The sequence below is a fragment of the Falco punctatus genome (assembly GCF_963210335.1).
Source record: "Falco punctatus genome assembly, chromosome: 7".
NCBI lineage: Eukaryota > Metazoa > Chordata > Aves > Falconiformes > Falconidae > Falco > Falco punctatus.
This window is the reverse complement of record NC_137587.1, coordinates 52,895,810-52,912,656: the sequence shown is the minus strand read 5'-3', so window position 1 is coordinate 52,912,656 and position 16,847 is coordinate 52,895,810. Positions and strand designations below refer to the sequence as shown.

The 16,847-nt window shown below is 38.2% G+C and overlaps 1 protein-coding gene across 4 annotated transcripts in view; it reads right to left on the bottom strand.

Moving 5' to 3' along the window:
- APBA2 (amyloid beta precursor protein binding family A member 2) overlaps window positions 1-16,847 on the bottom strand; it is a 106,240-nt gene that overhangs the window by 19,004 nt on the left and 70,389 nt on the right. For 3 of the 4 annotated variants that reach the window (XR_013929488.1, XM_080395588.1, XM_080395587.1), the window contains 5 exons: window positions 14,697-14,777; window positions 13,358-13,394; window positions 7,122-7,267; window positions 5,778-5,813; window positions 4,128-4,214 (listed from right to left, as the gene is read on the bottom strand). Coding sequence is in view for 3 of the 4 variants with exons in the window: in XM_080395588.1 (XP_080251714.1) it covers window positions 4,128-4,214; window positions 5,778-5,813; window positions 7,122-7,267; window positions 13,358-13,394; window positions 14,697-14,777 (387 nt within the window). In the remaining variant the exon portion in view is untranslated. The remainder of the gene's footprint in view (window positions 1-4,127; window positions 4,215-5,777; window positions 5,814-7,121; window positions 7,268-13,357; window positions 13,395-14,696; window positions 14,778-16,847) is intronic. The other variant, XM_080395589.1, reaches the window with a different exon arrangement.

Genomic DNA, 16,847 nt, shown 5'->3' with positions numbered 1-16,847 from the left:
GTATTAGTTTACCATTAGCTGAACAAATATCTAAGGCCTAAAAGAGAAAGATTGTTCCTCAAGTCTACAAGAATAATTGTTTTAAGAATTTCAGTACAATTGTCAAAGAGAGAAAAATACAAATAATCGTTGTTGCTTAGAACCGCCTGTCTTACTGAAGAGAATCACTACCCATAAAATTATCGTAATGATTCTTCTCAGGCTTGAAATAAGATGTTCTACGCTTATCCCTAAACCACGAAAACTGATGACGTTTAAGAGATGGTTTGGGGGGTGTCTCAAGGGTTGCAGGGGCTCAGGAGGATTTATAGCACTTCTCTCAGCATGGAAAAATGTTTTATAATGGACATCTCTCAGCAGGGTCTTGGGAGCTCTGCAGAGATAATTGCTTTTCAGCACTCTGCACTAAGTACTCTGTAAGGGTGTAATCATACCTGCCGTGTGCACAGGAGTGAAGGGACTGGGAAAATGAATGCATTTAATCTCACCTGCCAGGAAAGTCTTTCTGTCCTTATCATCACACAGAAGTTACTCAAAGGTTTTCTTTGTATTTTCCCCTTGTAGGGGTGAAAGCAGTCATTCCCCCATTCCCCCCCAGCTTTTTCCTGTCTAATGCAATTTCAGTTTGGAATAAGGCAAATAATATATAGTGACTGTAAACACATCTTTACTTTATACTTAGTCGTGACTTGACTTTTTCCTTTCTCACTCCATATTCCATTCCATTCTGTTTTCCATTACCATTATCCCATTTTCACCCTCTGTTACTTTTCCCATGACTCCCATCTCTGTCTATCTGTTTCTCTATTCTTTCCCTCGTCCCTTTTCTAGTCCTATCCATTCCATCCTTGTTACCCTTATAGTTGTTCTTAGAAATTCAGCCTCTTTCTTGGCATTTTCCAACCCCCCTGTTCTGCCTTCTCCTATCCAGATTCCCCTTTCTCAAAATCTCCCTTCCTTCCTCAGGAAATCTTTTAGAATCCCATTTGTTGTCCCTCTTGAAACCCAAAGAACACCTGAAGGAGGAAAACCTAAGCACTTTCCCCAGCTTTCAAGTGAAGTCGTTCTGTCAGACTGTCAGACAGCCTAAGGAGCCAGACGACGTTACGGAATCAGCCATCTGCCAGAGGCTCTGCGCATACACCTTTGTGACCTCTCTCTTTCTTTTCCCCTACTGCTTTTCCCAGTTGATTCACTCAAAGTTTCTCTTTGCTGAACGAGGAAGAAGACAGGACTGGCTGCTGTGCTGCTCCATGCCCTGCCTGCAAGCCTGTGAAGGGGCGGCACAGGGAACATCGCCCTCGCATGAAGCAGGCGTGTGGCCAGACCTAAGGGTGCTTCTACAGGTGGTCAGCTCGGGCTGGATGTGTTCAGTAACCAAATGCATGAGCAACTAAGGAGTGGCAGGGATGGGTTCAGCACCAGCGTGGCAATACACCTTACTGGGGCTTCTCAGCACCGAACCCTGCTGTATGGCATCCTTTACCGGAGCATTTTACGTTTTAAATCAGCTGCTACCTCCTGTGAGCTGTACAATACTAAACATGGATTAAAACATGGATGGCACGCTGCAGAAATAGGTTTTATATAATTGATAAAGCCATGAAAGAACAGATCGTCTCTGCCAGCTGCCACACCAGCTGAAATAGACTGACGGTAATTACACCAGTCATGAAACTCCACTAGCACTGAAAAACATTACCCAGCCAAAAAATGTAAAAGCATGCTGACAGCAATGCTAAAAAGTCATGGGAGTGTCTCTTACAGCTCTTTGAAAGACCCACTGTAAAAAAAAAAGAAAAAAGAAAAAAGAAAAAAGAAAAAAGAAAAAAGAAAAAAGAAAGAAGCTAAAAACCCCAGGCCAAATGCCAGAGAGCTTGTAATTATAATAATTTCCAATATTGCTGTTTTCATCTCGTTGAACAGACTACATGAGACACCGTTCCTCACGGTGCACTGCATTTTGTACACTAAAAATCTCCGGGGAATCAGGAGAATAAGGTAACAGTTAGTTTGACAAGGTGTTTATGGTCTGCCTCAAAGGTCTTTCCTTCTTTATTTTTAGAAGGGTTGGTGTTCAGCTGAAATGCTCAACAGTTTAAAGAAGGGAAAGGGGGACTTCCACCAAGGCTCATCCTTACTCAGCAAAGAGAATTAATCTATTTACTGCCATACATTGCAACTATAAACTGTAGCTGTTCATTTATCTATAACTATCTGTAGTCATATTTACAGTGATAATTACTAGCATTTTATTTTCTGCTAATGCAAAAAGTAGTCATAAGCTTTGATAATACGTAATAAATAAATAATACTCTCTGGATGATGCACATTTACCATGAGGTCAAAAAAAGGCTGAACCATAACAAATAGATGTATTAGTTACCACGTATGAAATGCAGTATCAGGACAATTTACGGATGGCAGATTATAAATACTGCTGCCCATGTTAGATGGGATATTCTGCTCCTCATCTGGCTCCATCTCTTGGGAGTTCTAGTGGCATGTTAAGGACATCTGCTTATGTTAAAAGAAAAAGAACCCATTTCCTGGAGATACTATCATTGCCCTCACATTAAAAGGTAGTAACGCTGTCTTACGATTTCGGGAAGAAATAGGTGCCTCATGGTTTGTATTGTTAGAAAAACAAATTATATACTAATTGAAAACAAATAAATGTAGAGTGCTACATTTATCTTTATTAAAATACCTCCTACAGTTTCAGCTTATTTCTTTAGTTAGCCATGATGTTTCTGAACTCTGATCTTATACACCAAGACACAAGTTCAATAACCATTTTCTCTTTCCATCTTCTAAGTTGTTTAAGAAAATACTGAACAGTACTACATCAAAGAAACATTCTTTTGAGTCTCCTTCTGCTCTTTATCTCTTTATGCCATGTAGATGGCAATATATCAGAAATAAGTACACTCCCAAAAATTTTTTAGTCTGCTTGTATCTCTTGTTTCTAGATCATATAATCTAGAAAATATTATATGACCAAAAAAAGCCTTCTTTAAGTCAATGTGTGTTGCTTCTGTGCCATGGACAAATATATGCCGTCACAAAACAATTGATTTGATACAATTTACTTCTGATAAATCTGTGCTCTTACTCATCTCCACTTACAAACTGCCTACAAAGGGTTCATCTGGTTTGATCTTTCTGACAGTTAAAATCACCTACAATCCTTGGTCTGTTCCGCTACTGAAAAAAAAGACTAAATATTACCTTTGTAAAGTCTGGAAGGACAGTGTAAGGTCACTTCAACCATTTTTCCAAATACTATAAGATTAATTTCCTAGTTCAGCTATATCAAGCTTAAGTAAGCACTTTATAAATGGTTTGTTATTTAACGACACTTGAGGTCTTACTATTTTTCAACTGCTGTTAGATGCGTACAGTGGAGTTTTTTAGTTAAAACTAAAGCAAAAAATGTCACTAAAATTTCCCTGTTCAAAACTTCTCATAAGAATGGAAATTTAAGGGCTTTATGTAAGTATGATGAAAGTCTAAGAGATCTTGGGAGATTATTATCCTAAATGTTGGGACCCATGTATAAATAATATCTATTTAATTTTAAATTATTTTTAAAAATAACTTCTCATGAAGACCGCCTCATTATTGAATATGTGTATTCCTAGAAGATGAGGCTGGTCATTGCTGTGATCTCCAGATGCTTCTTTAATATAAATAATTAATAATTTACCTTAGACAAAGAGGATAGTAGTTCAGATGTGATTTATGGAAAAATTGGAGGTTACACGTTAAAAATGGCAAGATATGAACAGCTCAGTCAAAGCAGGAAATGACTTCCCTGTCAGACCATAAATTTGCGTACTGAAACTGTTTCAGGGAAAGTCTGAAAGACTTTTGGATATTTTCCTAAATTGAATTATAGATCTCAGCAACGTGCAGACATTTTCCAATACATTAAATAAGCAAAACTGGTGTCAGTATTAATATATTGGCGAACGGCAAGTGTTCCAGCAATAGCAGATCTAACACTGCTCTTTCTGACTATTCCACAGGAGTGAATTTATCCAAATTTAGCAGTTTCCCACTAACAGGATAAAAGCCCAGTCTGACTCAACATTATTCTTAAAAGAGTTTTAATCATAACTTACCTGTGTGTCTGCATTTAAAACTTTGATTCTCTGTGTGGAGATGAATAGATCCACTTCAGTCAAGGCCTGGGAATCTCCCTCTGAAGTCTAAAAGACAGATGCTTTGTTACAAAGGGAATTTTCATTTCCTCTTTAGAGTGACAAATTCACTGAATGCTTCAAGCATAACATGATGTGAGGCAACCGCACTACTAAACCACTGCAAAGACAGTTTTTCAAAGGTGTTTCTGAATACATGCGAAGAATGCCTTTATTGCATGGAAAGAGTAACGCATATTCTGATTTTGTGGGCAAGAGTAAATTTTCGGACCCCGTGGGACTGACAGCTCAAGTACTAACATTCTCTGTTTATAGGCAGAACAGGAGAAAGAGTACGGCTGTTTCTTCCCCACTGTCCCATCGATGCACCGGACTGGAGAAAGTAGGAGAACTGAGAAAGTGACTTACTCCCCATCAGCTGCTTAGCCCTTGCCATCATCAGTGAGCTCACCAAAAAAAAGTGCAAGCTGGTGCTCAGGGCTGCGGTGGGGTTTAGGGTTTTTTTTAGATTTCTGAAAAACAAGGAACTGAGCACTGAGCTAGTATTTCACAGCACAGAAAGCCATCAGATGACTTTTAGACCTCAGCTTCTGAGCACTGCTCACTAGAGAAACAGTTCCGCATCCCATTAGAAACCGCGGTCCCAAAGCAAGCCGGATTACAGCACAATGCCACGCGGTTCCCCAAGGGTGACTGCTGGCTCTGCCCCCGTGAGAAAACAGGACAGCGAGTGGCAAAGCAGCTGCTGCCTCTCACGGACACATCATCCAAGAGCCGGACCAATACTCTGAGTTCCAGCAGGAACCTATTTATTCCTCCAGGCTCCTTGTCCACGGTGCTCTACGGCAAATGGGTATTTAGCAGCACCCACAGCCTGTATCACCCTCTGCTAAAGGCAGGCATCAGTCTCCAGGTCAGAGACAGGCTCTTTGATGAAACAGTGCAAAGAAGAATGATGTATTTGCTGCTCTTTTCTGTACTTACAAAGGCTTAGCTGTGCCTACAATTCATTCAGATTGATTTTATTTGGATTAAGTCCCATCCAGCAAAACACAAAGCAAGCACATCCTCTGGCAGAGATTACTTGCATTGCTTTCATCCAAGACCATCACAAAGAGCAAGATTAATTTTAGTGATATTTGTCAACTGTATGTAGTTAACTGAAGTACACTTTTTAACCAAATGAAATATCTCCTGTATGAATTGTTCCAGCTACTACCTGGTAAATCTATTTATTTTTAAGTATTGATAATAATTTAATAAAATATACAGTAAGTCGCTGGCACAGGAAATACCTCTTACTGCTTCGGTTAGCAAAATAAAAATAATCATTACATTAAAAAAAAATTTCCCAGGTAACATTGGCTATGTATCTGGACGAAACAAATCACAGGTATTCAACGGAAGAAGAGCAGCAGACAGCCACTCCAGCATATGAACAATGAAGAAAATGAGTTCATTTTATTCCATCCACTGTTCTACTACTTCACAAAGAAGAAACCAAAATGACACTTTATGAGGACCCATAATGAAAGACACAACACTCCATGGAGAACAAGGACAACAAAAATGTAAGGAAACATTAGCAGTCAAGAAAAACAGTTTACACACCGCTTTTTTCTTGATTTTAGCCGCCTTTTGCATCCTCTGAGGAGTAGCATAAAAAAAGAATGCAGACAGATGTACACACAAAGAAAGAGAAAAGACAGTGTGGGAAGTCAGGGAAACCTTTTGACTATGAATCCAGACTCTTAAAAATTAAAGTCTGGGGGCAGTGGGAGAAGGATGTGCAAGAGAGAAACATTTGTTTGTATCTTATGCAAATCTCAAGCATAATTGGATTTAATGGCATTATGCATGTTGTCAATAGGTTACAAAAAAATTGGTACCAGAGTGTTGTCTGTTAACAGCTGCTCATAACATTTATCCTGCCAAATATACAGCAGTCTAAAATGACAGTACATGTGCTATTTTAAACTCAAGGTTTTCTGTCCACATTAATCATGCCTACAGGTAATTGCTGAATAAAACGTAACTCAAGCTCTGTTCTGTGACTATCTCAAGTAGTCAAGTATCCCTGATAGATTAGGATTGTTATTAATACATTAAACAGTTTTTAGGGAGTTAACTGCAATCAACAATCACTTACTGCTTGAGACATCACAATATGCTAAGTAGAAATTCAAAGGTTTGGAAAATTTAAAGAACTGGACTTTTCTTTGCCTTCCATTTGTTTCTAAATGCCAAATCAATCATGACAGCCTTTTGCTAAGTAAATGATTTTCCCAAACTGGTTTCCTTCAAAACCAGGCTATTTTTACCAATTAAATACTTTATTGACTAAGCACATGATTTTCCTCTTAGCATTTAAATCTACCTCTTTCTAACCATGTGTTTATTCAGATGAGGCATTTACAGCATATCCACAAACAATTAAAAAAAAAGCCCCTCCTACTTAGATTATTAACCAAAAACATTTTTACACAGCTGTATGAAGCAGTCTATGCTACATTATTTACCCATAAACTGTTCACTGTAAGTAACACCAAATCCAAACACAATAGTAATGAATCTTCTCATCCGAAAAAATTAATAATTCCATCTATTGAGAGTAATTTTCACAATGAATGACATAAGAGGAAAACCAGAGTCAAACAAATATCCTGTGCTTTGCCACTGGAATATTTCCTAATTGCAGTCTGCAATTTGTCTTTAATTCTTGAATTCTTCATACAGCTTCCAAATATTTTGAATGGACTCTGGAATAATTTATATTTTGTTCTTCAGGGATTCTGTAGTGTCTTCATAATAAGCACTGGAAACTAACGGTATTTGCCGTACTAGATCTATACTCACACGAGCGTACTGCAGAGGAAGTTTGAAGCTGCAGACCCCGTACTGTTTAGAGATCAACTGTCAAAAGATCAGCCGGTATTTACACACCATAACCCCTACCTTGACACGGCTCACCGCCTCCTGGGCCTGCATCATGCGGATGTTTTTGGAAGGGTTGCGCTCGGAGAGCAGCTGCGTGGAGCCCAGGTAGTTGGCTGCAAAGATGATTCCATCGATGAGGTCTTCAGGTTCACAAGGTCCTGGAACTGACAGGAGACATTTCCAGTTACCGCCTTCCACAAGAGGGTAGAGGGACGAGAAGCTGAATAAAGGATATCGAGGCTTGAACAATGGTTTTGATACCTTTGCTAATATGAAAGATGTGAAGAAATACAGGGCAAAGAAAATCATGGTTTTCCCTACAATTATTTCCCAAAAAAACCATATTAACTGATCATACAGTATTTAAAACATTGCATAATGGTTTGACCGTGGAATTCTAGAGGAAAATCATTGGGAATTTTTTCCTGTGCTGCACTGATAAAAACACTGGAATTACTTGCAAGTTTCAGAAATGCTGATATTCCCTTATCATAACTTTTACTGGGTTTATATACTGTTACAGTGCACGAGCTGAACTTCTGCTTGAACACAGATTTGAGCTTCCACATTTTTTTGAGATTTTTGTAGAAGGACAGAGTCCTTCTCTCTGGCATTCTCTCTGGCAAACAGCTGATGAACAACGGGCACAACACTGTACTCTGCTTCGGCAGAGGTCTACCATGAAACTTAACAGCTCAGGAAGTTTGGGCAACAAGGAAAGTAGGCACCTCGATGCTGTTTAGTCAAGTGTAAGTCCTGAATTCAGAGACTGATAGCAAAATACAGTTCCCAGGCTGGTACAGATTGTATAAACCGAGAACTGGAGAAACGTGCTTCAGCACAGGGCTTAGTAAAATGTTCACAGTACCTAATAAATGGCATCTGCACAACATGGCACACAGCCTTTTCCCCTGGAAGCAGGGAAGCCACAGAAGCCAATTATGGAAGAGGAGCACGTGGGAAGAGTACGAAAAAGGTAATGTTAAAAGAGAGAGGAAAATAGTGGAACTTAAAAACTTCTTGATATTCTTCACATCTCTGCCTCCATTCAACAGAATGCCTTTGCATACACTTAGTATTCATTACACAGTGACTTTGGTGAGACTTTATTATTATTAACATTAACTTGTATATTGCAAGTTGTTTCTTCCTAAGGATGAAAAAGGGGGAGGGGGGAAGAAGAAAATATAGGAAAGTACTGGGGCCATGCTCATCATCCTCTTTATTCAGCTGTTAAGCTTTATATCTAGCTTGATTAGATCAACAGTAAAAACCAGTCATTCCAGAGTTTGGCTGAAATCTCTTGACAGTGAATATTTTCTGATTCTCCACAGTTTTACAAAAGACATTTGCTTTGAGCGGTATCAACTTGCCAAGCTGCTAACACATTTTTTGAAGTACATCAGTCTCATGTGTGAGGAGAAAAATGACACTGGTGGGAGACGCTAATTAAAAAAAAGGGTTTATCATGCAGTGCATTAGTTCAACTTATTTACAATCAATTGCATGTGAAAGATTAATATGTGGAGAAGGAAGAATATACAGCAAGCTATGCTGATGAAACTTACTGAAATAGTGATTTGCACATATATCTTTTAGTGAGCATTGCTATCTCTCATTTACCTGTTCTAATTTAGAAAAAGTCTTCCAACAGAAGATAAATTAAAAGAAGTGACTTTCTTCTTCAAGCAATATTGCTGACACCTACACTTCTGTGCAGACCTCACGTTTGCCTGCTGGAGATGTCAACCTCCAGCAAAAAAACAGCAGTCTTCGTAACTCAGTAATCAAAGCATATAAACTTACACATATATTTATACCAGTCCTGCACTCTTCAGAGACCTGATATTAACAATGCTCACGCAAAATGCAGCTATTTGTTTTGCTAGCTAACACTAGTTTCAAGCTTCAAAAGGATAATTATATACCACAGGAGGACACATTTTGCTTTAGATCACATCTATACAAATCCAGTAATGGTTTGGATCTTCACTATAACTCAGAATAGAATTCTGTGGAATTTAACATTCTCAAAGTATTGGGAAAGAATAAAAACATTTCATTACAATCTCCATGACAGCATGAAAACCCTCAAGGAAATCCTTGGGAAGCTATTAATTTAAAAAATCACTGGAACTTCATGAAGGCCAAGTCTTTCAATACCTCAAAAAATGATCCTTGTTCCTGCAGCACTAACTCACTGAATGAAATCAAAGAAAATGAAAATTCCACAAGAACTCCATTTACTGTATCTCTGCTCCTCTTTGCTTACATCTTTGCACCATTACATTTTTCAGCAGATGGATGATGTATTGTATATGATGCCTCTTCTGATAATGTTATTTGTAGGTCTTTTCAGGCCTAAACCTTAAGTCTTATATATTTGTACTTCTTTCAGCATGCAACAAAATATTAATGTTGCATGATATTGACATCTTGTTTCCAGGGTAGCAAAGAAGGAAATTAATTAAAGATGTGAATTTAATGTTAAGTTAGCAAAACTTCATTAGATACCTGCAGCAAGATGCTCATGCAAAATTAAAGTGGCTTGAATTTTGTTTTCCTTCATTCACTTCAGGCTAAATTGAATAAAGGTTGCTTTAACTCTGGAATATGCTTACCCACATAATGTTTAAATCAGTTTAACTAACCTCCTTTAGTAGGTAATTTAGGTGTGTGTGGATGTGTGTGTAAATATTTTGTGTGTCTGAAGACAAATAAAACTGCAACTCTTGGTACAAGTTCTAATACAGTCATTACTACTACTAGCAAAAAAAAAAATAAATTCTAAGAGCCTGCAGGATTTGTCAACAAGAAAAGTTGTGCTAGTTATTTAAAACATATCAATACCTTAATCAACTTCCTTTCTATCTTAGAAGCTCTGGCTGAACCCAGGAAAGTTTGTTTTCTCTTCAACTATTTTCAAGAATGTAAAATTTGGCCCACTTCTGGTTATATCAGTGCTTTGTACATCTCTGTGCAAGACATTTTTGTCTTGATTTCCAAGTCACGGGTAGGCTATGTAAAAGGCACTTTCCTTTCAAAGACACATTTACAGATCTATTTTTACATATAAGCTGCTGGCATGTCCATATCTTAGGGGTCTGTGAAATTAACAAGTCTTACAAAGGAAACAACAAATTTTTCTTATGACTTGGCTGTTCGGTGGCAACAATGGCATTTTTAACTAATTTGTCTGAAAAACTTTTTGAACAAGGAAATAACCTAGGGGTTTAAGCAATTCTAGAACCCTGGTTTTATTTATTTGGATTCTTCAAATATTGGGGTTTTTTTAGTTGGATATGGTTTCATCATCTCTTCAGAGCATTAGAAAGTTACTTATTGCAGATTCATTATACTAGCAACAAATTCTGCATCATCATGTGTAAAAACAACAGCACGTATAAAACGCTTACAGCAATAACTAATACAGAAACACCACTGTCACCTCTGCCCCCCCTCCCCCCCCCCAAAAAAAAAAAAAAAAAAAGCACGTTGGGCAGAAAACATTTCCAACATACATCTCCCATCGGGAAGGCAATGTAAGCAATTATCAGGTAAAATAAAACATCTGTTGGAAGGATGGAATGGTATTGAAAATTGTCAGGGTCAAATTGGGTTACCTGAGTGTTTTCTTCCCTTATCTCTGACTGCTTTAAATAATACAGAAATGCAGACTTGGCTGAGGTCCCAGCTCATCAGAGCACTTAAGCATGCCCTTGACTGTAAGCATGGGTAAAGCTTACTGATGAGGAAGGGAAGAAGAAAGAAATAGATTTGAAACTCCAAGATTAGTTCAATGTGAACAGAGATTGGAATTTTATGTTGAGTATTGGTGCTTAAATATTAAATAACTATTTCTGAAAAATCTAACTGTACATTTCTGCACTACCTTGCCAACTCGACAGATTACTTGGGTTTCTGCCGATCTATTAATGCAACAAGTATAAACATATTTCTACACTAAGTAGACTAGGTCTAACCCTTTTTATATTAACTTACCTTTTGCATTCATAAAATAATAAGAATAGTCATTCAATAATTCAGTATAAGTGAATTTAATAATCTGTTAGGAACACATTTTTATATTTATCTAAAATCATGTGTAAACCGAGGATTTAGGTGGTAAACCAAGAAAGAAGCACTTGCAGCTTCCTGCTCAGAACCACCACACTCCACCAGCCACTGAGACCTGAGGGTGCGTGGCACCGCAGCAGATTCTGCATACGGAGGAATGGACACAGGACACACGTCACCTTGCAGAATGGCTATCTAGAAGTTCCGTATGTTGGCTGCTTTCTTTACTTCAGTATGGTTGTTACTGCTCAAGGGAATGAGATTTGTGGTGATAGGACAAATCGAGAGAACAAAAAGCCAGAACCCCTGAACATGAAACTGATGACCACTACAAGCATGTAGTGGTACCTACTACTGAAACTGTTCTAATACCAAAAGGACACACTTCCAATATTTTTTGTGCCTGTTAACCAATTCGGTTTTGTGCCCGCATTGCACATGAAAAATATTATGTATTAACAGAGATACAGATATAGCTATAAGGAGTCATGCTGAAAATTAATTGCCTGAACAGTTGAATAGAACCATAATGTGGTTGTGGTATTGCTGTCAAGGCTCAGGGAAGAGCAGAGAGCGTTAGCTGGCAGAATCTTTCCTGATGTGCAGCAGGGTCCTGTTCCTTTTGGGACTCTACACACAAATTAATAATAAAACCTGTGTTTTTCTTTTATTTCAGAGAGCAGTCATGTTAGCTATCATAAGCTCTTAGTGACCTACATATTTGTTTGTATTAGACAATGCCACATAATACCTGCAACAGGAAAAGGCTAATAGATAGCTTAACCTCACCTACTGTGTGACTATAGAAAAAAATCAGAGAAAGCAAAATGATTGAACTAAACAAAAAGAAGTATTATGCTATCTAAAGGGTATACTGATCTCTTTCCAACAGAGCAGTGAGCTGATTGGTAAGGAAAGAAAAAGACATAACCTTTTTGTCCCAATAAAATTAAAAGCGTGCAGTTGTACCTGCAAGTGCTGTGAGGGTGGTTTTTCTAGTGTTTTAAAGCTCTGATCATGCTGGCCTCCCTTCACGCTTGTCTGTTATACAATCAGTAGATGCTTATTACAAAGAATCAGCTTGCTTTCTTGTCTCTGCCACTTTTGGGGAATGCATTTAATTTACTTCTGTTTAGGGCCTGTTTGCCGGTGCATGCTAAGTGTTACATGTAATTTCCTTCATTTGTCAATCTGTGTAAACGGGGCAATCTTTTGCTAGAGCAAATTTGCTCTAGCTCTTCAAGGGAATGACTAAAACCAGAAGTTGCTAGTCAAGCTAATGAGATCAGGGAATAGAAGAAAAATGTGCCAGACATTCTACTATTATTCTAAATCTTAGTAGTTTTTCCTCAGTTGAGAATGGCATTAGAAATCAAGTTTTTAACATTTATTTATGGCTTCTGTTGGGGGGAAAAGTGTGTTCGTGGCAGATATAAGGGGTCAGATCCTTAGAAGTTTCCTACTGCCTTTGCTCACTTCACAGAGCAGACGTTGCCTTTGCAGGAAGAGCTGTATGCATTTTCCCCTGTTCAGCTCTCTCAGCTGTCTGTGAATCAGAGAATGATAATGGTTTTCAGTATAATCCCATTTTATCTCTGTCTACCTTCTTGTGTTAATAAATTGACTTATTTTTCTCCAAACAGAAAATGCGTAATAGCAGTGCAAAGGAGACTGAAGGAACACATGAAAGCATGGCTCTCCTAAAGAGAGGATTGGATTACCAATTCTTTGTCCGATCAGGAGAACCTTTCCTTTTGTGCCGACAACTGAGATTCCCAGAGTGCAATAATGGGCATCATATCAAAGTGATACTGGGGCTGCTCTGAACAGTTAAAACGACTCCTTCCTCTGCACAAGGCCACGAAGAACAGCATGCTTTTACATGTTCATGTATCTCCACCATGCTGAGGCCACTCTTACCACCTTTTTTACCCCCTTCCAGATTTGTAGCTGTCTCCATCTTCACTTTAACCCTTTTGTGAGCTCTACCTGCCTCTCCTTTTTATTACCACCAGTCTCCCATTGCCACAGGCAGGGATGAAAATGTTGAATACCTCAAAACTTTTCAGCTGTATTCTCTTCGGTTTGACTGGTTTTTAGAACTGTGATATTTAAAACACATTAAAGCATTTGCTTCCATTTTATCCTACTTTAACTATGGATGATGTGAAACTTACCATCAACAAAACTTGGAAAGGAAGACACTTTCTTTGTCTGTGAAGAAATAAAAATGGTATAGCTGTAACAAAATAATTTTCACAAACTGAAGTGAATTCATATTCATTAACTATCATTTTAAAAAAAATAAAACTTCTCTGTATAACTTCTGCATAGCCACTATTTAGCACACAGTAATTAACCCCCAATCTAACTGTTACATAGTCCTGTTTACCTGGAATCTCAAAGCTTATTAAGCAGATCCCACCACACAAAAAAATAAGGGAGGGTAGGGGAAAAAACATGAAAATTACCTAGAAGTCAGCTGTCAAATAAGCAATACAAACCAGCAATTCCCAGCTCCAAAACTCTGTCCACTAGATCACATTGCCTATTAATGATAGCCTGAATTTCCAATTAAGAACATCTAACTATTTTACAAAGCAAGATTCTGGGTCAATGAATAAAAAAAACTGTCCCTGATTACACTGCACGTAGCATTACAGTTAATCTCAGCAGGGGCCACACCAGTGCTCTTTAAGCTAGAGGTCTCTACTCCCAGTATTTAACAGATACAGCCCTTCCATTTGCTTGGCTTTTGCCAGCCCCCTCAGGTATTCCTGTTTCCAGGAAAGGGGCCGATTTCTTCAGTGTGGGAGGAGGCTTTAGAAACATGCCTCTTCATTAATAGAACAGACTACAGGCTAAATATGTTGTATGGCTCTGGGATAACAGCCTTCTGCTTTAAGCCTGAAGTTCATTTCCCTGCGCCTAGCCCCAAGCATAACCTCGGCCGCATTCCTGGGTGTCGTCTTTGGTCCAGTCTTCAGTGACAAGAGCAGGTCTGCCTATTGCGGCATCCTTTTCACAGCTGACTGAGCCGGGACACATCTTACCACGGAGGCCACTCAAAAAGATGTGAATCATTTCAGCCCTCAGCACTGAACGATGTACTTGATCTTAGGAGTTATTTAAAGATAATTATTCCTGTGTGAACTAAGCAGTCCTTTTGTTTCAAGGGGGGGGGGGGGGCGCAGAAACACATTTCTGTTTTATGCTAATTTTGCTCTCCAATAATCCAAAAAGAGAATTTCTGAAGTGTTCTCCCTATTCGGTATGTTATCATAAAATCTCAGGTTTGAGTACATGCCACGGACAGTTACATAAAATGAATGTGGCAGCAACAAAATCATGGGTATGGTTCAAAGACTTTTCGGAATATGCAGACATGGTATTTATTGTCAGTTCAGGAAAAGAAACAGAGGGAGAAAGCTGACAACTGAGTGCCTGCTTTCCCTCACAGAAGCATGACCGCAGGAAGACAACCAGCAGAACATCCACACGGCCTACGGTACCCACCTCAGGTGTATTGTTATTGTCAACTGGTCCATTGAGGTCTGAACGCTGCTGCTTCCTTGGCTGCTCTAAACCATTGCACATCTATAAAAAAAAAAAAGAGAAAGGATTTCAAACCCTTTTTCTTCTGAAAAGCTTCAAAAGTAAAGTTTTCAGTGGAAGGCCATGGTGCAAAGACAGAAAATTTTCACCAGATTAAATTACATTCATAACATTTTAATAAATAATTCATAAAACATTAACATATGAAACTGTATTTAGCGTGTTCTCCATTACTTTACGACAGTCATTGGTCACAAAGCTGTTCTGTGTACTTATTTATATTAGTTATATGTAGTTATTTATGTGTCAGCAATATTCATTACTGATACTGAAATATTATAACATCATATAATAGTTGGAATTTCCTATTGTAATTTGGCAAACATAAGATTCATATAAAAATTTTGAGCTCTTTAATTATAATAAAATATAAGACATTTCAGTTACCTTTAACTAGTAGTTACACTACTGATTTATATTTAAACTAAATTATTCTATTTCAGTGCACATTTTTCATATGAAATTAAGAAGTTGGCATGTTCAAACTGTTCAGAAACCAAAGTCAGATTTTTTAAATGTGATTATTCTCGGTACCAGACCAAATCAAAACAGTCGTAATGGCAACCTCTGATCTGAAACCCAGAATCCTAGCAGTGAATATAGGATCCTGTGTTCACGGGAGATACTTCACGGCATCTCCCTCCTTTTGGGACATGCAAATCTACGGGATGCTGGCAGCACAGCTTCAGGCTTCTGAAGAAATGTCAAAGAGAAAACACAAAACTTTACACAAGGAAAATGCCAAGTCCTTTAAACTATGGAACACTCTTTTTCTTTTAAGTTCAAGTATTCTCAGGGGCAGAATTTCTTCCCCATACCTGACACAGGTCACAAAATACCAGCACCCAGCAGCGGGAGTGCCCATGTCCCATACATACCACGAAAGTGAAGTTTTCATTGCTCAAAGTTTCAGTGTTAGAAATCTGGAAAACCAAGGTGATTTCTGGAACAAATTTTTATGGTTTAGGATATTTCCTTTTTTTTTTTTTTTTTTTTCCTCCAGTTTCCCTATTACATATAAAAAAGGCTGCCTAAATGCCACTGTCATTCTAAGGCTTCACAAATAAGAACTTGTATCAACAACTGTGCACATGGGTCACACCGAGCCAGTATTATTGCAAAGGGTCAGCCTGAATCTTACATGTGAACGTAACTCTTTGTCTTCTGACTTCCACATGCGATACATAGCTGTAATCAAAGAAAGTCTGCATGATTAGCTCTAGACAAATTATTCCCTATACATAATATTTAGTCAGCTGAATGAAATGTGCTCATGAAGCAGGCACGTCAGCGTTGTTAGTGTAGTAATGCTAATTCTCAGGTAAGACAACATACACAAAGCAAAATGTCACACAAGTAGTAAGTAGGATTTTAGGAAAGGAAAAAGACTATTTGAGATACACACAGAGCACCAAGTCTTGGGAACCCGCTGAGTAGTGCCCTCTCTACGCGGCTGTAGTAGCTATGCAGGACACCATGTCCCTGCTTAGAAATTCTATTCTGCTCGAGACAAGACAAATCTAATTATATTGCATGGCTAAACTAATAGGGAGCAATATGTGTTGATGTGCAGTGAAATATATTACGAGGTAAAAATATATCTAGAGGGCTTTAATAAAACAAGCATAATAATAATACATTATTCTCTAAAATATTACGATTACATCAAGTATGCTTTAAGCAGGGAAAATGACATGGCCACGATGAAGATACATTAAACTGTAAACAATGACAGCAAACATAGCAACTCCAGTATGTACAACAGAATGTTAATACTTCTAAAGCTCTGTCAGTTCTGATTGCCACACACTTGATCGAACTGAAAATGCACGTGTATATAAAGAAGGAATTGGCTGACTGGTTTAGTAAGCATCCCTAGGTGCCTTAAACATTATTGAAACACGTCTCGGTCTAAAATCTTACGTGTCAATGGACTTACTCAGCCCTGGGGATCGTAATACCAATCATGCTCTTTGGTAATAGCTGCATATGTAATCCCATATAGTCTTAATATAAAATATGACTAAACATTTGGATTGCATTTCATTTTTG